The sequence below is a fragment of the Erinaceus europaeus genome, chromosome 5, assembly GCF_950295315.1.
Source record: "Erinaceus europaeus chromosome 5, mEriEur2.1, whole genome shotgun sequence".
Classification (NCBI taxonomy): Eukaryota; Metazoa; Chordata; class Mammalia; order Eulipotyphla; family Erinaceidae; genus Erinaceus; species Erinaceus europaeus.
This window is the reverse complement of record NC_080166.1, coordinates 57,256,653-57,279,835: the sequence shown is the minus strand read 5'-3', so window position 1 is coordinate 57,279,835 and position 23,183 is coordinate 57,256,653. Positions and strand designations below refer to the sequence as shown.

Sequence of the window (23,183 nt, the reverse complement as noted above, 5' to 3'; positions counted from 1 at the left end):
ACAGAGGACCTAGTGGGGGTTGTACTGTTATATGGAAAACTGGGAGATGTTATGCATGTACAAACTATTGTATGTACTGTTGAATGTAAAACAGTAGTTCCACAATAAAGAAATTAAAAAAGAGAGAGAGAATTTTGGTCCATACTCCCAAAAAGGGGCTAAAGAATAAGGAAGCTTCCAACGGAGGGGATGGGACAGGGAACTCTGGTGGTGGGAACTGTGTGGAATTATACCCCTGTGATCTTACAGTCTTGTTCATTATTATTAAATCACTAATAGTTTTTTTAATTTAAAAGGAGATTAAAAACAAAAAAAATTGCTCTATGTAACAGTGGATTCATTTTGGAGTTTCTTGAGTATCCCAAGAGCTTAATGGTATGTGCTTCTCTGTGAACGTTCATAGCAATCACGTGGCTGGGGAGTCATCACAATCCTGCTTCGAACCTTGGGACTGCTCACAGAACATGCCCACGCCTTTTCTATCACACACCTGCTACCCAGTGAGGATATAAGGAAGTGAGAGCCATTTTATTATTTTATTTTATTTTATTTTTGCCCTACAACACCAAGATGATGTCTGTAAATTTTCCCACAGACCCATGGCTCTCCATGTGTTTGTCTAAACTCTATTACTACTGTTTATGAACTGAACTGTCCTTTGTGAATTGGCCTGGGAAACTAAGCATCCTTACAGACCCCTTTATTCAAAGTCTTATACATGAGATTTTGAGGGTGACATTTACAATGCAGTCCTCTCTTCAGCTGGCAATGTCTCCAGAGTTGGTAGAATAAGTCTACTCATTGGGAAATTACCAAGTGTCACCTGCAGAGATAATATTTTATCCTGCCAGGAAAACAGGACTTCTTTTTTTTTTTCCTCCAGGGTTATTGCTGGGCTCAGTGCCTGTACCATGAATCCATGGCTCCTGGAGGCCATTTAACCCCCTTTTGTTGCCCTTGTTGTTGTAGCCTCATTGTGGTAATTATTATTGCCATTGCTGATGTTGTTCGTTGTTGGATAGGACAGAAAGAAATGGAGAGAGGAGGGGAAGACAGAGAGGGGGAGAGAAAGATAGACACCTGCAGACCTGCTTCACCGCCTGTGAAGTGACTCCCCTGCAGGTGGGGAGCCGGGGGCTCGAACCCGGATCTCTATGCCAGTCCTTGTGCTTTGCGCCACATGTGCTTAACCCACTGCGCCACCGCCCGACCCCCGGAAAACAGGACTTCTATCAGAACCTAGAGGCCTCTAAAATTAAGTATTTATCTACTTAACCATTTCACTTTCCACCTGATGAATACAGTAGAGACCAAGGGCCAATAATGGGAAATATGGACAAACACATATAACTAAAAGGTTCCCCAGTAAGTTAGAAGTTACAGAACATGTGCTAGATAGAAAAATATTTTGTTGGGGCCAGGTGGTGGTGCATCTGGTTAAGCTCACACATTACAGTGCACAGGGACCTGAGTTCAAGCCTCCAGTCCCCATCTGCAGGGGGAAAGCTTCACGAGTGGTGAAGCAGGGCTGCATGTGTCTTTCCGTGTCTCTCCCTCTCCGCTCTCAATTTCTCTGTCTCTACCCAATAGTAACTAAATAAAATATTAAAAGTATTTTGTAATCTCCTGTACATTAATAATTTTAGCACCAGTAAGAAGAGAAGCTGAGTGTTGAAAACACTAACAATTTTTCCTGATGACATACTAATTCTTTGAAGAAATCTATATCTATTTTGAAGTGAAAATTTATTCCAGTACTTAGTATCATTCTGAGTTGTATTTATAATAAAGGTAAGCCCGATAAATGAACAACAACAAAAAGAGGACAGAAATGGTCCCTCCACTTCTGCCTGGATTAATGCAACTGGTTGACTAGAGAGCTCATTCTACTGAAATTGATCATAAAAGCATAATTAATTAAGAAAGTGACTGACCATAGGAGCCCTTCTGAACTTACCTCCAAAGGTATCAAAGATCCAGTTGCACTCTCAGAGCACACAGTAAGCAGTAAACAATTTTTAAGACAATTACAAAAACAAAAAAGCCAAGTATTGCTTCAGAGATGCAGGTTAAAATTTTTAAAACATCTCCTTTATATTCTCTGATTATTCCTATATTCTGTACCTTAGCCACTGGGTCCCCACACACCACCCTGGGACTGCTGGAGTTAAATGAAAATACCACAAAGGATGATCTGTTTCATAAAGAGTGGGCTTGCTCTCCCAGGCACTATCTCAGACCCTTCTGATAAGTGCTCTCTAGGTGATTCTCACTACAGTCAAGCAGCTTTGGAGATGAGTTTCTTAAAAAGGTAGGAAAAATGAGATTGGAGCGTAAGCTTCAGCATTCAATCCCCAATATTTTTTGTTGTTGTTGTTGTTGTTGTTGGTTTGTTTCTTCTTTTCCTAGAAGCTAACAACAACAAAAAAAATTTTTAAAAATATTGTCCGCAAAGCACAAGGACTAGCTGGCATAAGAATCCCGGTTCAAGCCCCCAGCTCCCCCCCCCCCCGCAGGTGGTTGTTTCACAAGCGGTGAAGCAGGTCTACAGGTGTCTATCTTTCTCTCTCCATCCTCTCTCCATTTCTCTCTGTCCTATCCAACAAAAATGATATCAATAACAGTAATAATAACCATGATAAAAAAATAAAAACCAAGGACAACAAAAGGGAAAAAATAGCCTCCAGGAGCAGTGGATTCATGGTGTAGGCACCCAGCCAAGCCCCAGCAACAATCCTGGAGGCAAAAACAAACAAAGAAAAGAAAAAAGAAAGAAAGAAAATATTGTCACAATCCTTTACAAGTCCCCTTAGCGTTACAGAAGGAAAGGTCTAGCAATGCTCACATTTTCCCTCATGGTTCTCCTATGCTAAAGACAAATTTCTTTTTTTCTTTAACTTTATTTTTAAATATATTGGATAGAGACAGAGAGAAATCCAGAAGGAAGGGGAGACAGAGAGGAAGAGAGAGACCTCCAGACATCATGGCGTGTGATTCTGTTAGGAGAAACTTAGCTTTTCCCAACACCCCCCCAAACACACACACATATATATACACACACACACACCCACAAAAGAACTCCAATCTCAAATTTCACTCCAGCTCTCAGAGAATTGTTCACACGGGTTTCAGGCCAGGAGAACACTAGCGCGTCAAGACAATACAAGTCCTTGTCAACTCACTATACCTATGAACTTAAAACACTTTAGAAACAAAGTCATCCGCTGGTAATGAAATCAAGACACACAGCCAAACTTAGCTATATGGCAGACCAATTCCCACAAAATGGTATGTTATTATTATCCCTTAAAGACTGTCCTTGCCCAGTCGAGTGCACACCTTGCCATGCATAAGGTCCTAGGTTCGAGCCCCTGCTGACCACCTGCAGAAGGGGTGTTTCAAGAGCGGTGAGGCAAGTCTGCAGATGTCTATCTTTCTCTCTCCTTGTTTATCTCTCTCCCTCCCCCCTCAATTTCTCTCTTTCCTGTCAAACACAAATAAGAATTAAAAAAAAAAAATAGCCACCAGGAACAGTAGGTTCCTAGCGCTAGTACTCAGCCCCAGCAATAATCCTGGGGGCAATAAAAAAGCATATCCATTTTCATCTAGCAAAATTCTCTGTAAAGCATAAGCGGAAAGAGCCAACTGAAATGCAGTAAATGTATGTTACCTTCTTCTGGTCTTCTAGCTTGTGACTCACTGGATTCTTCCCATGCCTGTTCATCTCTGAGGATAAATCCATCACAGTCGGTTTTCCCCTCGCAAAGTGGAGTCTCTTCAAAGGAGCAGCAAACTAATCCAAGACGGAATTGCTAGGGAAATGCAGTCATGCCACCTTTCACATCACGTACCACCTCTGAATGTCCTCAGCTCCAAGCAATGATCGGCAAATCCATGGGTGGAAGGGAAAAAAATAATTCTGTAGTATTCCCAGGAATTTCCAAATCAACATAGCGTTTTCAAATGCGGTTATCTCATAAGCAAAATCTTCATCCAGGAATTCAAACTCCAAGGGCTATCTTTTTTGTTCTTCATAGTTTTCCATGTTCAAAGAAATACAGATTCTATAAACCTGTGATTTAAAAAAAAAATCACATGGTTAATTTCCCGGACCATTAATAGCTAAATTAAAAAATATTACCTGGGAGTCGGGCGGTAGTGCAGCGGGTTAAGCGCACGTGGCGCAAAGCTCAAGGACCAGCGTAAGGATCCTGGTTCGAGCCCTGGGCTCCCCACCTGTAGGGCAGCGGGTTAAGCGCACGTGGCGCAAAGCTCAAGGACCAGTGTAAGGATCCTGGTTCGAGCCCTGGGCTCCCCACCTGCAGGGGAGTCGCTTCACAGGCGGTGAAGCAGGTCTGCAGTTGTCTGTCTTTCTCTCCCCCTCTGTCTTCCCCTCCTCTCTCCATTTCTCTGTCCCATCCATCAACAACAATAATAACCACAAGGCTACAACAAGGGCAACAAAAGGGAATAAATAAATTTTTTTTAATTATCTGTATTTCTTGCTTAGAAAAAGATTTTAAGACATGCATTATAATTCACTTAAAATCATAGTAGATGGTAGGTATTACTCCTTACCCCAATGGAAGTTATTTATTTACTTATTTATTACCAGAGCCCTGCTCAGTTCTGGATTAAGGCGGTGTAGAGGATTGAACCTGGACCTTCAGAGCCTCATGTTACTTTGCATGAAAGTTTACCCCAAAGCCTTTAAAACACCAAGTTTAATTCCAAAATCCAAAGGTACTGTGGAAACCAGGGATTTGCAACACACTGAAATTACAAGTTAGCAAGAAATAAACAAACTCATCAAACAAATATACCCTCAACCACTCTAGTCCCAAATCTTAGCATTCAAAGAATCACACAATTTTTCAAAACCAGAGCTCTAACCACTGAGCTATGGTGTCCCCAGTCACAGAATTTTACAAAAGAACCAGATAAAACCAGAAACTATGTTAGACTGTCACTTTGCATAAATAACTTTAAGATGCATTAAAATAAATACTTTGACACATAACCACACACACACACACACACAAAATAAATAAATAAATAAATACTTTAAGATGAAGTGATTGAGACCAAAACTTTTGCAAGTCTAATGGGGAGAAAAAAAAATCCTGCAAAGTTTTGCAAGGCAGGCAAATAAGAAAGAAGAAAAAAAGACTAAAACAGGGAGCCCGGCTACGCACAGCGGGTTAAGCGCACGTGGCGCAAAACGCAAAGACCAGCAGCCTACAGGTGCGATGCTTCACAGGCAGTGAATTTGTGAAGCAGGTCTGCAGGTGTCTCTCTTTCTCTCCCCTTCTCTGTCTTCCCCTCCTCTCTCCATTTCCTCTCTGTCCTATCCAACAACGACGACATCAATAACTACAACAATAAAACAAGGGCAACAAAAGGGAAAATAAATAAATAAATATTTAAAATATGTAAGTCATTATAAAAAAAAGACTAAAATTAAATCCAATAGCTCTGAATCAAGATCCAGATATATTCTTCTCAACTACCACTGAACATGTTTCCCCACATAGGAGATTATTGAATGCTTCATTAGATCATCGTTCTATTAGGTAAGAGGAATGTTCCTTAACAAGATTCTACTATTCAGTAGTCTTTAAAGCCAAGTAAAAGCTGAATCACGAGGGGGAAGAGTTTGAAAACAAAGATGACTGAGTCCGCTTTCACACTGCTAATTTAGAAGCTACTGGGAAGCTCAAGGAAATCTTTGTTCCTTCAGATATTAATATAATATAATATATAATAATATAATATTATATCATTATATTATATATTATATTATATAATATTATTATATAATATAATATAATATAATATTCAGATATAATAGCTTTCAGATATTTCTGATGTAGAAGGAAAGAGTTGAAATCCCCCCTCTAACTTAGGGCTTACTCGTTTGTCTACATATTATAATCACCTTCAAATGCCAGGACAAGCATCAGTTTAATGACAGTGAAGGCAGACAGCATTTAAAAGAAGCAATTCACTGGGGGGCCAGGCAGTAGCCCACACAGTACTAAGAGTAAGGACCTGGGTGCTAGCCCCCACTACCAGCCTGCAGGGGGATACTTCGCAAGTGGTGAAGCAAGTCTGCAGGTGTCTGTCTTTCTCTTCCCCTCTCTATCTCCCCTCCCTTCTCTCTAGCCTATCTAGTAAAATGATGGGAAAGATAAAAAGAAAAAAAAAAAGCATTAAATTTGTATGTGGCTTCCGATCCATGAGCGTGGGATATCTTTCCATTTGTTGGTATCACTTTCTATTTCTTTGAACAATGGCTCATAGTTTTCAGTATGCAAGTCTTTCACTTCTTGGGTCAGAATTAGTCCTAGATATTTCTTTTATTTTTTTAATATTTATTTTCCCTTTTGTTGCCCTTGTTTTTTATTGTTCTTGTAGTTTTTTATTGTTATTGTTATTGTTATTGATGGATAGGACAGAGAGAAATGGAGGGAGAAGGGGAAGACAGAGAGGGGGAGAGAAAGATAGACACCTGTAGACCTGCTTCACCACCTGTGAAGCGACTCCCCTGCAGGTGAGGAGCCTGGGGCTCAAACAGGGATCCTTCAGCCGGTCCTTGGCGCTTCCTGCCACATGTGCTTACACCGCTGAGCTACTGCCGGACTCCCAATTCCTAGATATTTTATTGACTTTTCTGCAACTGAAATGATTTCTGGATATCCTCTTCTTCAGACTTAGTGTTTGCATAAAGAAATGCCACTGATTTTTGTACAGTGATTTTGTAGCCTGACACTTTGCTATATTGCCTAATGATTTCCAATAACTTCCTGCTGGATTCTTGAAGTTTTTCCATGTATACTGTCATATCATCTGCAAAGAGTGAGAGTTTGACTTCTTCCCTTCCTATCTGTTTTCCTCTGATTCTGTTCTCTTGCCTGATTGCTATGTCAAGAACTTCCAATACTATGTTGAAAAGTAATGATGATAATTGACAGCCCTGTCTAGTCCCCCATCTGCGGGGGCAAAAATGGTCAACTGAAGCTGTAGATTTGTAGTGCTGGTACTGAACCCCAGTGATAATCCTGGAGGCAAAAAAGAAATCAAGGAAGGAAGGAAGGAAGGAAGGGAGTAAGGGATGGAGGGAGGAAGAAAGAGAGGAAAATGGAAGAGAAGGGAAAGGAAATAAAGAGGATGGGAGGCAGTGGAGGTCGAAGGGAAAGAAAGGGAAGGGGAGGGGAGGGGAGGGGAGGGGAGGGGAAAAAAGGGAAGGGAAGGGAAGGGGAGGGAAACGGTAGGGAAGGGAAGGGAAGGGGAGGGAAACGGTAGGGAAGGGAAAGGGAGGGGAGGGAAAGGGTAGGGAAGGGAAGGGGAGGGGAGGGGAGGGAAAGGGTACGGAAGGGAAGGGCAGGGGAGGGGAGGGGAGGGAAGGGGAGGGAAAGGTTAGGGAAGGGCAGGGGAGGGGAGGGGAGGGGAGGGGAGGGGAGGGAAGGAGAGGGAAAGGGTAGGGAAGGGAAGGGGAGAGAAGGGAAGGGGAGGGAAGGGAAGGGGAGGGAAGGGGAGGGGAGAAAGGGAAGGGGAGGGAAGGGAAGGGGAGGGGAAAAAGGGAAGGGGAGGGGAGGGAAGGGGAGGGAAAGGGGAGGTGTTGTATGCTTTACACTGGGTTCTAGTTCTCCCCCGCAAAGAGAACTGGATCAGTCCAGTTAAATTTCACGGGCCCGCTTGGCCCCGCCCCGAGGAACCCCACCAGAGTTCCTGAGTTCCTGAGTTCCAGAGTAAGAGGGAGTGCTTGTGCCGCCACAAAGAGACAGCAGAGTTCCGTTTGGTGATTAGTTTGTCTTAGTTTATGAATCGTTGTTCCTGAATAAAGAAATACAGCTTCCCTGCCCAGCCGTTGTCTCCGCGTCTCTGTTACCCGCCCGTGAAGCTAGCCCGCCCGGCAAGAGCCTCCGAATTTTAACAACAAATGGCGCCCAACGTGGGGCTGACCTGCACATCTCTCAGATAAGTAAAGACAATTTGGCTACGTATGTACTATGGCCTTCTCTTCTGCTTGTGAAGAGATCTCCAAAGGCCTCTGCTCTTTCTTCATGAGACTGTTTTGCTGTTTCTAGAACATTTATCTCTGGACCACTCTGTGGTTTCCACTCGCTCGGGCGCACTCAGAACAGCCAGCGGGAATAGCCAGCGGGCGGGAGGCAAGGCGCGGAGGTGCTGTTTCCACCTGGTTAAACAGCCAGCCAGCTGGCTGCGCCCAGACAACCCCGCGCACCACGCCCGCAGCCCCTCAGCCTCGCAGCCCGCAGGAGGCCGACGCCAGCACGCTGGAGCCCGATGCCAACACGCTGGAGCCCGATGCCAACACGCAAGAGCCCGAGGCCAGCCCACAGGAGCCGGCTCTCCACCGCGTGGCGCAGGGCACTGGACACGTGATCCCTCCATGCTGCTCGGCCACTGCAAGCAGGGCAGCAGACATGGCAGAGCCATGGGGCAGGGTCGCGGCGGCCTATCATGGCCGCCACCCCTGGGCACCTAGGCCCACGCCTTCTACAAAACTGGCCTGCCTGCCCTCTTTCTATGAATTCTGGAACGATCCCGGACCCCCGGGCTCCCTGCAGAAACTGGGCACATGAGATCTCCAGCTGCCAGTCTGGTCTGAAGGCAGACAAGCTGGAGTATGCAGAGATTTGTGCAGAGATCGCAACCTGCAATTCCTAGAAGTGAAGCTGCGTGGGAAGCCACCTCCGGATGGTGAACCCCCCCCCCAACAACTAAGACAGTACATATCTAAATTCGTGTTTAAAATGACATGTCTTCATAACAAAGCTTTCTCTCCTTGTGTATTAATGACCATGTTTATGTGTATGTTTAAAGTTTGGTAGACAATAGCTTTAAGGCTAAATTCTTACTAGTCAAAGTTAAATGAAAAAGGTTTTCAACATAATTCTCATAAAGATAAAATTAACTTACATTTAAAGTCTGAGGTAAAAATTAGTTAACAAGCAATATATTTTAACTAAGTTGGTCTAAACAAAAAGTTAAATAGACTTGTTGATATGTAAAACTCTCCATTACCTTCTCTATTAGAAATGGTAGATGGCACAATGGCTATGCTAATTATTCTCATGCCTGAGGTTTCCTTTCCTGACTCCATCTTGAATGGGTGTAACAAAAGGTTAAAAAGACGTTGTTGATATATAAAAGTCTCAAATTCCTTCTCTATTAGAAATATGCTAATAACAAGTTTTGTTTCATAGTAAGTAAATTGCAGCCAGCTGCCTTTGGGACTCTAGGCCGTTCCCCACCCCCATACAAATGTCTGTCGAGACAGGTACGCCCCCCAGAGGCAAGAAATGTTTTTTTTAAGCTGATAAAGTTTAGCCCACAGAGGCAGATATGGCCCCCTCAGGCCTTCCCTTAGCAGCACACTGGTTCTTGTTATTTGCTTGCATGTTTCTCCATGTTTGTGCCAGTTTCTTTTTATAAAAATGCCTGTATGATATAGGTTTCTGTTCACCCCACACCCTTGATACTGTAGCCATTTAGTTAAAAGAAAAGGGGTAATTGTTGTATGCTTTACATTGGGTTCTAGTTCTCCCCCGCCAAGAGAATTGGATCAGTCCAGTTAAATTTCACGGGCCCGCTTGGCCCCGCCCCGAGGAACCTCGCCAGAGTTCCTGAGTTCCAGAGTAAGAGGGAGTGCTTGTGCCACCACAAAGAGACAGCAGAGTTCTGTTTGGTGATTAGTTTGTCTTAGTTTATGAATCGTTGTTCCCGAATAAAGAAATACAGCTTCCCTGCCCAGCCATTGTCTCCGCGTCTCTGTTACCCGCCCGTGAAGCTAGCCCGCCCGGCAAGAGCCTCCGAATTTTAACAACAGGGAGGGAAGGGGAGGGGAGGGGAGGGGAGGGGAGGGGAGGGGAGGGGAGGGAAAGGGGAGGGAAGAGGAGGGGAGGGAAGGGAAGGGTGAAAATCTTCTTGCAGGGCCTGGCAGTGGCGCACCTGGTTGAGTGCACATGTTACAATGCTCAAGGACCAGGGTTTGAGCCCCTAGTCCCCACATGCTGAGGGAAAGCTTTGCAAATGGTGAAGCAGGGCTGCAGATGTATCTGTCCCTCTCTGTCACCCCTTTCCCTCTGGACTTCTGACTGTCTCTATCAAATACAGATAATTAAAAAAAATCTTCTTGCAGCACCATTCTACTACGTCCCCAGCTGAATTTACTACTTTGCTCTACAAACAACACCCTCTTGACAAATTAGGAATAAAAAGGGACTTCCACAGAATCGATGCAACATTCACAAGATACTGACAACAGGATCATACTCCTTTTTTACTCCTTTGATCAGCAACAGCACCTGAGCATGGACCAAGAAGACTTCTATGCAACCTTGCACTCCAAGACCCAACCATGCAGGAAAATACACAAATGTGAACAGCGGAGAGGTGGGCAGAGCTTAATAAAAGAATTGGGAAGGGGCGTTGGGAGTAGCACAGTGGGTTAAGCACACTTGGGACAAAGGGCAAGGACAGGAGGGAAGATCCCAGTTCGAGCCTCTGGCTCCCCATCTGCAGGGGAGTCGCTTCACAGGCGGTGAAGCAGGTCTGCAGGTGTCTTTCTCTCCCCTTCTCTGTCTTCCCCTCCCCTCTCCATTTCTTTCTGTCCTATCCAACAACAACGACATCAATAACAATGATAATAATAACCACAACAATGGTAAAACAACCAGGGTAACAAAAGGGGGAAAATTGGCCTCCAGGAGCAGTGGATCCATGGTGCAGGCACTGAGCCCCGGCAATAACCCGGGAAGCAAAAAAAAAAAAAAGAATTGGGAAGGAAGATAGCAAAACGGCTACTGTTTTCGACTGTGAGGATGATATATATATATATACAGACTAGGTGAAAGTACCAGATGGAAGTTTGCAGAATGAGTAAGTAGGCTGAGAACACAGTCTGGAACACAGCCAATATGTAACCCTGCTTTGTATCTCTTCTAACAATAAAGAGTCGGCAAATGAAACTTGGAAAGGATACAATCTACAGTAGCATTAAAAATATCAAACAACTTGGGAATAAATCACATAAAAAGATGGTAAAAAAAAACCCTTTATGAAGTCATAAAACCTCATCAAAGAATAAAAATGGAAGTAAATTAGAGACTGTGTCGTATTTCCAGACAGTAAGCTATAATCCCATAGAAATGTAGATTCAAGCCTAAAAGATATATAGATTCACTACATGACTGCATCCTTCCAACCCACCCACCCCCTTTTTTTAATATAGCTTGGAAAGATGTTTCTAAAATATAAGTGGAAATGCAAAACACCAAAATCAGCTAAGACACTCAAGAGAAAAAAAAAAGAAAAACAGTCCCAACTATATGCTCTACCTGATTTTAAGACATATTGTAAAGCAACAAGGAATAAAGTGACATATAACTGGGGCAGTGGTAGAAAAGCTAGTGGCTCACTCTGTGAAAGACATCTCTTCCCTCTGTTCTCTCCATCTCTCTCTCTCTCTCAATTTTTTTCTTTCTTATTAATGTATAGTCAGAGAAGAATTGAGAGGGGATGGGGGAGAGAGAGGGAGAGGGACAGAACACCTGCAGCCCTGCTTCATCACTTGAACCTGGGTCCTTGAACACTGTAATGTGTGAGTTTAACTGTGTGTACTCGTCTTTGAACACAGTTATTTGTGTTTTAACAGTGATCTACAAGATTTTAAGATATCCGGGGTATAGTTCCTCATCTCATCATTCACACCACTCCAATTCTGTGTACCCCCACCCCCCTCAGTATAGCTGCCTTTGCTCTCCTCTCAAGGTCTCAGAGATAAGTCAGCTACTATTCATTTGTTTATTCCTTGAAGTGAGTGTGCGCTTAACCAGGCTAGCCACTGTCTGGCCCCTAGTGTACTTACTTTGTTATGGGCATGACCTAAGATTATCTTATAATCTTACCAATCATTATTAAATCACTAATGAAAATTTTTTTTAAAAAAATCCTATTTCTTATTTCTGGTGCACAGGAGAAAATAAACCAGCAGGGGAAAATATGTTCCTGGCAGCAGGGCTGTTCTGCTTCACATCTGGAGACTAGAAACGGTAGGTTATTGGCCTTTATCAAATCAGTGGGCTGTGTGGCCCACAGTTATCTGAGCGTATGCTGGTTTGCAGCAGGAAGTTTGGCCTTGATCAGCTCCATATACAAAGACTCAAGGAGGGTTGACTATCATCCAGAGCCAATAAATGGATGTGTAATAGAGGTGGAATGGTACGAAACTTTCATATTCTTAGGTACTAATGATAAGTATGGAATTAAAAAAAAAAGAAGCTTGGATCTTTCAGTGAAATCTGTTTATTGCTTGAAAACTCAGTGCAGTCACTCAAGGCTAAGAGGCAGGAAATTACAGTTTCCTGGCTGGCATCAATTTGATCTTTAGTAATAGTTCTGAAATGGACTTTCTCGCCACTAAGGAAAGAGGAGAAAGACACACACATACCGTATTTTTTTTTTTTCAGTAGTGCTGGTCAAAGCCAGACAACACAGCACACATTATACAGGTGAAGGGGTGCTGTATGCTGGCAAATATGCAGCCACAAGGGTTATCACTGGGACTCGATGCCTGCACATGGAATCCACCATTCCCGATATCCCACTTTTTCCTCCCTTTTTTTTTCTCTTTTTTTAATTTTTGTTTATTTTCCCTTTTTTGTTACCCTTGTTGTTTAACATTGTTGTGGTTATTGATGTTATTATAGGATAGGTCAGAGAGAAGTAGAGAGAGGAGAGGAAGACAGAGAGGGGGAGAGAAAGATAGACACCTGCAGACCTGCTTCACCACTTGTGAAGCTACTCCCCTGCAGGTGGGGAGCCGGGGGCTCGAACCAGGATCCTTATTCTGGTCCTTGCACTTTACGCCACATGCGCTTAACCCGCTGCGCCACCGCCCGACTCCCATCCTAGGCATTTCTACTTACAACTAGATACAAAAATAAATAAATAAAATCTACAAGCAGCCCTCTCTGAAAAGACTGCCATTTGTTTTTTCCTGATAATCAAACGCAGGTCCTGTCAAACCAAGCTCCCTGCTGAATGGGAGGATCAGAGGAGTCTCTTCCTTGCAAGGCTGCCTTTACATCTGGTTGTGGTCTGCCCCATGAGCCTGGTGACTTATCGTTATTCGGGGGGGGGGGGGTCCATTGATCAGTTAGCAGGCATGCACAGCAGACAGTCAGCTGCCACCATCGAGGGGACCATCAGGCCATCTCATGGTGACTGGGGAGAGGCTACGGGGCTACTGACCTCAGACTACCTCCCAATTCACATTAAGATTGGAATTGCCAATAGACAGAATAACCAGGAAGAACAAGTCAGGGACAGTACCTGCCCAAACAGCAAAGAAACAGGGGCTTATTCTGAGCCAGACACATTCTTTTTTTTATTATTATTTTAGTGATTTAATAAAGATGAACAAGATTGTAGGATCACAGGGATACAGTTCCACACAGTTCCCACTACCAGAGTTCCATGTCCCATCCCCTCTATTGGAAGCTTCCCTATACTTTATCCCTCTGGGAGGATGGACCAACATTCTTTATGGGGTGTAGAAGGTGGGAGTTCTGACTTTTGTAATTGCTTCTCTGCTGGGCATGGGTGTTGGCAGGTGGATCCACGATCCAGCTTGTTTCTGTCTTTCCCTAGTGGGGCAGGGCTCTGGGGGCCAGACATACTCTACAGTGGCAACATGGGGAACAGAGAAGAGAGATGGTGTTATTTATTGAACACTCATACTACAAGAGAGCAAGAAAGCAAAATGATGTCTTCAATGAAATAAATCAATAAACATTCACTAAGTTCCACTTCAAATAATAATCTCAGACAATTCTAGCCTATCCCTCCAAGAAAAAGGGAAGATCGCTCCCTGCTTGTTATATAATGCTAGCCTACCTCCATTATTCTTAATGTATCCTTAACATTTTACAATGAGACAATTCTATACTTTCCTCATCTTTGGGAGCTACTCTCTGCCCTAATCCAGCTTTCTGGTTTTTTTTTAAAGATTTTATTTATTTATTAATGAGAAATATAGGAGGAGAGAGAAAGAGCCAGGCATGTGCTCTGGTACATGTGCTGCCAGGGGATTGAACTCAGGACCTCATGCTTGAGAGTCCTATGCCATACCCACTGTGCCACCTCCAGGACCACCTAATCCAGCTTTCTAACCCTATTCTCAACTCTGACACCATCTTCCCAGACAATAGTCCACCTGCATAACAACTATCAGGCTCAGGCAAAAATTACTACAGTCATGGGCCCCTTGGAATGTACCTAAAAGAGACTTCCTAGCTTCTTTCCACAAGAAGACCCAAAAATCTCACCTGCTACATTCTTACCTTTAGGTTCCTGATTATTAAACATTTTATCCGACTTAATCGCTTACTATCTTTCAGCCACCAAGCTGCAGATGCTACCATGACGCCATCCTGACTTCCCTGGGCAGGCGACCTCACCAATGTGTCTTGGAACCTCCCCTCCCCAGAGCCCTGCCCCACTAGGGAAACATAGAAACCGGTAGGGGGTGTGGATCCACCTGTCAACACCCATGTCCAGTGGAGAAGTAATTACAGAAGCCAGACCTCCCACCTTCTACTCCTCATAAAGAATTTTGGTCCGTCCTCTCAGAGGGATAAAAACTAGGGAAGCTTCCAAAGGAGGGGATGGGACACAGAACTCTGATGGTGGGAACTCTGTGGAATTGTACCCCTGTTATCCTATGATCTTGTCCAACATTATTAAATCACTCATAAAATAAAAAATGAGATGGTTCACAATCTGTTTCAGTTGGTAGAGTATAGAGTACATTCTTTTCAGTTCCAACGTCTTCATATTTTGATGCTACTTTATAATGGACATTCACCTATTTTTGAAATTCTTTTGAACTTTACTTAAAAAGGCTACTTAAAGGGAAAACTACACTCCAGCAGTATTATGAGCACATAGAATTTCCAGCCGATATAAGACACTCACAAAAATATGGACAATGGTATGAACAAACTACTTTGCTGTTTCTAAGAGACCTTACTTTGGCCAAAGATAATCAGAGCTCAGAGAATTTATTTTATCCAGAAGGACTGAGTATTTACAGACTTTGAGATTTAACTTTTGCCATTAATAATAAGAACATTATGAGTACAGGTGCTAGGTAGCATTTTCCCCCAAAAAATCATTTTTTAAAAATATTTTATTTATTTATTATTGGATACAGAGATAAATTAAAAGGGGAGGGTAAGACGGAGAGACACCAGCAGCCCTGCTTCACCACTTATGAAGCTTTCCCCCTGCAGGTGGGGACAAAGGGTTTGAACCTGGGTCCTTGTGCACTGTAGTGAGTGCACTAAATCAGGTGCACCACCATCTGTCCCCCACAGATAAGAATTGTGAAAGTTGGTCATTCAAATCAGCAATGAAAAGAAGTCACAGAAAGGAAACTCACTGGTATAACATTTAAGAAAATCATTTAAGGTGTCTGTAAATGTCTTATGTAATAAATACTCATTTTAGAATATTAAATATGTTCATCGCTATTAATGTAAGACATTCTGGCGCTGGAACTCAAGATTCTGCCAAACCAAAGGAAGGGAACAGGATACACTTGAAAAAATTTTACCACCTGAAGTACTGCTGCAGGTATTTCTAGACCCCTTTCCCTCTCTATCTCCCCCTTGAATAAAGATAATAATAAGAAATAAAGATAATGATGATAAAGATAATAATAAGAAAGTCTTACATTTCACCACCACAGACACAGAAAAAAATTTCTGCGATGAAGATGTCTTTTAAATATTTATATTAATGATATGTGTATGTGTGTGTATGTATATATATATAGAGGGGGGGCAGGGAGGAGAGGGGAGGGGAGGGGGAGGGGGAGGGGGAGAGGGAGGGGGAGAGGGAGAGACTGAGGCTGAGGCTGAGGCTGAGGCTGAGGCTGAGGCTGAGGCTGAGGCTGAGGCTGAGGCTGAGGCTGAGGCTGAGGCTGAGGCTGAGGCTGAGGCTGAGACTGAGGCTGAGGCTGAGGCTGAGGCTGAGGCTGAGGCTGAGGCTGAGGCTGAGGCTGAGGCTGAGGCTGAGGCTGAGACTGAGACTGACACCAGAAGGGCCCTGTTCAACTATTGGGTATGGTGATGCTGGGGATTGAGCCTGGAACCTTGGAGCCTCAGAAACAAAAGTTCTTTTCACAACCACTATGCTAGCTCCCCTGCCTATAAAAACATTTTTTTCAAAACAATCAACCACTGACTCCATCAACACAAGGACAGACATTGCTGGTGCTCATTCATGTTTGTTGCTCCTTTTTTTAATACGCACATACAGTTTGGTGGGTTAAGTAACTGCTTTAGCCAAATGAAACAGAAATATTATGCCATAGTGCAAGGACAGAAAATGGTTCTGGAAGGAAGAATAGCCCTCCAGCAGCTTTGCTCACTGAGAGGCTGTGTGGAGCAGAGACCTTACCATCTTAAGATAAATACATAGTGTGTTGCTGGAGGTGTGGATCCACTTGCCAAAACCCATGTCCAGCAGAGAAGCAATTACAGAAGCCAGAACTCCCACCTTCTGCTCGCCATAAAGAATTTTGGTCCATACTCCCAGAGGGGGAGAAATGACAGGGAAAGATGACCAAAGGGCTCTAAACTCCAACTCCATCAGGACATGGAGAAAGAAGAGGAAAAAGGGAGGAACATTTGGATGTAGTAATAGGTGTAGGTGTGACTTAGAAGAGAAGATGGGACCATAAGAAAAAAAAAACACAAAAACCATAGGATAAGAGGGGTACAACTCCACACAATTCCCACCACCAGAACTCCGTATCCCATCCCCAACCCTGACAGCTTTTCCTATTCTATATCCCTCCGGGAGTATGGACTCAGGGTCATTATGGGGTACAGAAGGTGGAAGGTCTGGCTTCTGTAATTGCTTCCCCGCTGAACATGGGCACTGATAGGTTGATCCATACTCCCAGTCTGTCTCTCTCTTTCCCTAGTGGGACAGGGCTCTGGGGAAGCAGGGCTCCAGGACACACTGGTGGGGTCGTCTGCCCACGGAAGTCCGGTTGGCATCATGCTAGCATCTGGAACCTGGTAGCCGAAAAAAAGAGTTAACATATAGAGCCAAACAAATTCTCTTTCTTGACAACTATGCTTTATTTCCTGGCTACATTTATTACAAAATAACCAGTTGATATACCATCTTTATGTTTTTTGCATGTTGAAAAGGGTGCATGCCCCCCACCCCCAGGATAATATAATAAAGACAAGCAATAACTTACATGAAAAAAAGGAAGCAGATTTTCTCTTTTGAGGTGAACGAAACTACATGCACAGTAAAGCTAATTACGTCCATCAGAAATATTGCGGGCTGTTATAATTCCATCCCCAATCTGAAATTATCTGTAAGTGTTTGCATGGAAAGCAATCTGTAACTTTGAATACTCATTCCCTATGTAGAAATTGGTTACTTCTATTATGATCAGATATCAGACAGAAAATAACAGTGAGAAAAAAACCACACACAAGGCCTTCACCTTTACTGAATTCACTAAATAAATAGCAAATAAGATAGTAGTGCTAAGACTATAAAAACCACAGTTTAGGGCTGAGGAGAAAACATAATGATTTCGTAACATTTTCATGCCTGAGGCCCTGAGGTCCCAGCTTCAATACTCAGCACCACCATCAGCTAGAGCTGAGCAGAGTTCTGGTGTCCCTCTCCCTCTCCCTCTCCCCCCTCCCCTCCCCTCCCCATTGCCATCCCCATCCCCCTCCCCATCCCCCTCTCCATCCCCTTCTCCCTCTCCATCCCCTTCTCCCTCTCTCTATCTCTCTTTATATCTATATCTCTCATTAAAAAGCAAATAAAATGATAGGTCAAAGTTACTGTATGCAAGGTCAAGGACATGGAGAAAGTAGAGGAAAAAGGGAGGAACATTTGGATGTAGTAATAGGTGTAGTGTGACTTGGAAAAGAAGAGAAGACGGGACCATAAGAAAAAAAAAGGAAACACAAAAGCCATAGGATAAGAGGGGGACAACTCCACACAATTCCCACCACTAGAACTCCGTATCCCATCAAGGACCCCAGTTCAAGTTCCCAGACCCTATCTACAAAGGGGAAGATTCACTAGCAGTGAAAGAGTGCTGTATCTCTCCCCTCTTCCTCTCTATCTCCTCCTTCCCTCTCAATTTGTTTCTGTCTTATCAAAAAGAAAATAAATTAAACACCACAGCTTTAAATACTGAAGTTTGGGGGTGGGGGGTGACTAAAGGTAGAGCACACCACACTCAGCACCAAAGTTCTGTGTCTCCACCCTCCCACCTCCCAAAGAGAACCACCAGAATTCTCACAAGTCTTATAGTTGGCTTGCTTCCCTTTTGTTTGGATTTTTTTTTTTTTGGCAAGTTCACATAAATCAGATCACTAGGGCCCACTCACAAGTGAAACCATTTGGTAGTTGTCTCTCATCTCTTACTTCGCTAAACACAATCAGCCCCAGTTCCATCCATTTTGTCCCCAAGGATATAATATCTCATCTTTTATTGACTGCAGAGTAGTATTCCATGTAGTAAATAACTTGTTTAGCCAGTCATCCGATGATGGGCATTGAGGTTGCTTCCACTCTTTGGCTGTCGTGAATAATGCAGCTATGAACATAAGGGTGCGTGTGTCTCTTCGAATTAGCACACACACTTTGCACATGTGAGGGAGCCCTGGGTTCAGTCTTGCCTTACCAGAGACTGAGGGCTTTCTGGCTTTGGCTTCTCTCACTCTCTTCCCCTTATCCAGAGTTACAGGAAATCATACAATGCCTCACTCCTGGAGATGTATGTATTAGTGATAAAGAGGATGAGTGGTAGAGAGAGAACCAGAACATTATTCTGAGAATGAAAAAAAAAAAGACTCTTTTCTTCCAAGTCCTGCCCCCAGAGCCTACACAGGGTCAAATTCACATTCACAAAATCAAAACCAGAGTTACTTTTCATCCTAATGCTGGAAATGACAACATAAACTTCAACTGAGTTCATTTATTGACTTAAGCTGACTTAAGCAACTCACTGCTTGGGGGGGTAATAATAATAATAATAATAATAATAAAAAGAAAGAACCCCAACTTACATAGTGAAATCCAAAAAATATAACTTGTCTTTGTTGTCTAGTATGATCTCACCACGAATGAAAACTTAACCAGCCTCCTCCTCAGGATGTCAGTGTAGTTGTTGAGGCAACACAAATTATTATGTTTTTAATATTTATTCCCTTTTGTTGCCCGTGTTGTTTTATTGTTGTAGTTATTACTAACATCGTTGTTGTTGGAAAGGACATACAGAAATGGGGGGGGAAGACAAAGAGGGGGAGACAAAGACAGATACCTGTAGACCTGTTTCACTGCCTATGAAGCGACACCCCTGCAGGTGGGGAGCCGGGGGCTCAGACTGGGATCCTTACCCCCATCCTTGCACTTTATGCTACTTGCGCTTAACCTGCTGTGCTAACACCAACTCCCGGGGCTACACAAATTATACAACCCCTTGGCTTAATGCACTTGTGCGGGCAAATGGTGTCAACATTTTCAGCTTCTAGGTTGTCTCCTGTGTGAGAAACAGCACCCCACCACTCACCTGCACAGAGCCCCTGAAAGGCTTTGGCTAAAGTGAGCCCTGCTGGTGCTCAAGTGCCTCTCAAGGGAACATTAGCTGGAGATAGATACCAAAACCAAGAGAGGAAATAAATTCTGGTGTGCACCATTAAATTAAAGATAGGAAAAATAAAAAAGCCTCCCACCCACCTTACCCCCTCCTTCCGGTGGCAGCACATCTAGTGAAGAACTTACTTCACAGTGTGCAAAGACCCAGGTTCAAGCCTCCAGTCTCCACAGGAGGGGCGGAAGATTCAAGTGTGGTGAAGCAAGGCTGAAAGTGTTTGCCTTTTTTCAGAGGCAAGTGGAAGGGAAATGAGAGGAGGCTGGGGGGGGGGGGGTTCATAAGCAGTGAGGCAGTGTTGCAGGTATCTCTCAGTCTCCCTCTCAACTTCTGTCTCTTTTTTTATTATCTTTATTTATTGGATAGAGACAGCCAGAAATCAAGAGGGAAGGGGGTGACAGAGAGGAAAAGAGACAGAGAGACACTTGCAGCCCTGCTTCACCACTCATGAAGCTTCCCCTGCAGGTGGGGACCAGGGACTTGAACCCGGGTCCTTGGGCATTGCAATGCATGCGCTCAACCAGGTGTGCCACCACCTGGCCCCTATGTCTCTTTTTTAATATACTTTAAAAATGTTTTATCTTTATTTACTTATTGGTAGGCAGCTAGAAATCGAGAGGGAAGGGGGTAAGAAAGAGAAAGAGAGACCTGTAGCCCTGAGTCACCATTTGCAAAGCTTTCCCCTGCAGGCAGGTGGGGAAGGGGGATTGATCCCTGGTCCCTGTACACTGGAATATGTTAACTCAACCAGGTGTGTCACCATCACCTGGCCCCTCAACTTCTCTCTGTCTCTATCAACAAAAGGAAATGGCCTATAAAACCTCTGAATTCATTATGCAGCCACTAAGCCCCAGAGATAACCCTGGTGGCAATGTATTTTTTCCTAAAGATTTTATTTACTTGTTAATGAGAAAGATAGGAGGAGAAAGAGAGAGAGAGAACCAAACATCACTCTGGTACATGTGCTGCTGGGATTGAACTTGGGACCTCACACTCAAGAGTCCACTGCTTTATCCATTGCACCAACTTCTGGACCACCCTGGTGGCAATTTAAGTAAGGAAACAAACTTCAAGGAGCAGAGATAACCCAACCTCACATGGGGGATAAACCCTGTCCAAATCCCTACTAATCTATGGCTTTTTCATACCAATGAGTTCTGAGGTATTTATTTAAGTAGTAACCTAATGGGGGGCCAGGAGGTGGTACCAGGTTAAGCGTACATAGTACAGAGCGCAAGGACCAGCTCAAAGATCCTGGTTCGAGCCCCCGGCTCCCCACCTGCAGGGGGGGTCACTTCACAAGCTGTGAAGCAGGTCTGCAGGTGTCTCTCTCTTTCCCCCTCTCTATCCCCTTCCTCTCTCTATTTTTCTCTGTCCTATCCAACAACAACGACATCAATAGCAACAACAACAGCGGCAGGGTGGTGGCTCACCTGGTTGAGCACACTTGTCACAATGTGCAAGGATCCGAGTTCGAGCCCCCAGTCCCCACCTGCAGGGGGGAAGCTTTGCAAGTGGTGAAGCAGGGCTGCAGGTGTCTGTCTCTCTTCCATCTCTGCCACCCCCTTCCCTCTCAATGTCTGGTTGTCTCTATGTAATAAATAAATAAATAAAGATAATAACAAAAGTTTAATTAAATAACAACAACAATGGAAAAATGGACTCCAGGAGCAGTGGATTCTTGATGCAGGCACCTAGCCCCAGCTATAACCCTGGAGTCAAAATATAACCTGAGTTTGGTTGCTGGAACTAGGGTGTTGCTTCAGCAAATCTCAATCTTAGGACAGTGGTCAGCCTGAATAGCAGGCCTGGCCTCCTCTGTACAGTGGATAAAGCGATAAAGTGTTGGACTCTCTCAAGCATGAGGTCCTGAGTTCAATCCACAGCAGCACATGTACCAGAGTGATGTCTGGTTCTTTCTTTCTCTCCTATGTTTCTCATTAATAAATAAGATCTTTTTTTAAAAAAAGAATATAATGTGGAAGAAATAGCTGTGTTTGGGTCAGTCCTCAATGGTGGCCTTTGTGACACTTCCTTTTGGAGTGACATTGAAACTGCAGTGGAAGGTAGCAAGATTGTGTAGTTAAACCAAAGAAAGATTGTGTGGGATGGATGCCTGGGACCAGGGTAACATGCTATGTCAGAAAGTGAATGAAGCTTCCAAGCCTTTTAAAATGTAATACATACTGGATGGGGGGTACAGCATAATGGTTATGCAAAGAGAGACTTTCATGCCTGAGGCTCTCAAGTCCCAGTATCAATCCCCCCACACCTCCATAAGCTAGAGCTGAGCAGTGCTCTGGTTAAAAAAAGAAAAAGAAAAAAAAAAAAGTAATACATCCTGCTGAGTCACTTTTTGTCATTCCCCTTAGAGTGTCTATGGGCTTTTTTGTTTGTTTGTCTGTCTGTCTTTTTTAAGTAAAGAAAGAGCACAATTCTTATGTCACATTAACTAAAGTAAGTAGATTGGTTTTTTTTTAATCTTAGGAGAATTAATGTTGTGTTTGTTTGCTTGCTTGCCTCCAGGGTTATCCCTGGAGCTCAGCCCCTTCTAAATATAAAATGTTTTTTAAAAAAAAAAAAATGCTTCTTCCGGAATATTTTTTAAAAGTGATGATCAGAGAAACAATTTAATAAGAATCAAATATTTCTTTTTTAAAAAAATTATTAGGTATTTAATAGTTATTTACAAAATTAGGGGGTCAGGTGGTGGTGCACCTGGTTAAGCACACATTACAATTCACAAAGATGTGGGTTCAAACCCTTCGTCCCCACAGGGGAAAAGCTTTGCAAGTGGTGAAGCAGGGCTGTAGGTGTCTCTCTGTCTCTCTCCCTTTCTCTCTCCCTTCTCCTCTCAATTTCTCTCTGTATCTATCCAGTAATAAAAATAAATATTTCAGGGGAGTCTGGCAGTAGCGCAGCAGGTTAAGCACAGGTGGCACAAAGCAAGGACCAGCATAAGGATCCCGGTTCGAGCCCCCGGCTCCCCACCTGCAGGAGAGTTGCTTCACAGGCAATGAAACAGGTCTGCAGGTGTCTATCTTTCTCTCCCCCTCTCTGTCTTCCCCTCCTCTCTCCATTTCTCTCTGTCCTATCTAACAACAACAACATCAATAATAGCTACAACAATAAAAAAGGGCAACAAAAGGGAATAAATAAATAAATATGAAAAATAGATAGATAAATAAATAAGTAAACAACAGCAACAACAACAATGACATCAATAATAACTATAACAATAAAACTACAAGGACAACAAAAGGAAATAAATAAATAAATACAAATTTTTAAAAAGTTTTAAAAAGTTTTTATTTTTCATTACTTTTTTAATATCTTTTGTAATGAGAGATGGGTTAGAGTTACAACAACATCAATAAAAACAACAATAATGGGGGTCAGGCAGTAGCGCAGCAGGTTAAGCTCACATGGCTCAAAGCACAAGGACCTG

The 23,183-nt window shown here is 43.4% G+C and overlaps 1 protein-coding gene and 1 long non-coding RNA gene across 2 annotated transcripts in view; one reads left to right on the top strand and one right to left on the bottom strand.

The window, feature by feature from the left end:
- NAV3 (neuron navigator 3) overlaps positions 1–23,183 on the bottom strand; it is a 666,403-nt gene that overhangs the window by 449,566 nt on the left and 193,654 nt on the right. Inside the window, exon 2 of the mRNA XM_060191355.1 lies at positions 3,671–4,072. Within this exon, the coding sequence (XP_060047338.1) occupies positions 3,671–3,742 (72 nt within the window). The 5' untranslated portion in view covers positions 3,743–4,072. The remainder of the gene's footprint in view (positions 1–3,670; positions 4,073–23,183) is intronic.
- The window catches only part of LOC132538614 (uncharacterized), a 135,041-nt gene that overhangs the window by 3,803 nt on the left and 108,055 nt on the right, over positions 1–23,183 (top strand). The window lies entirely within an intron of this gene.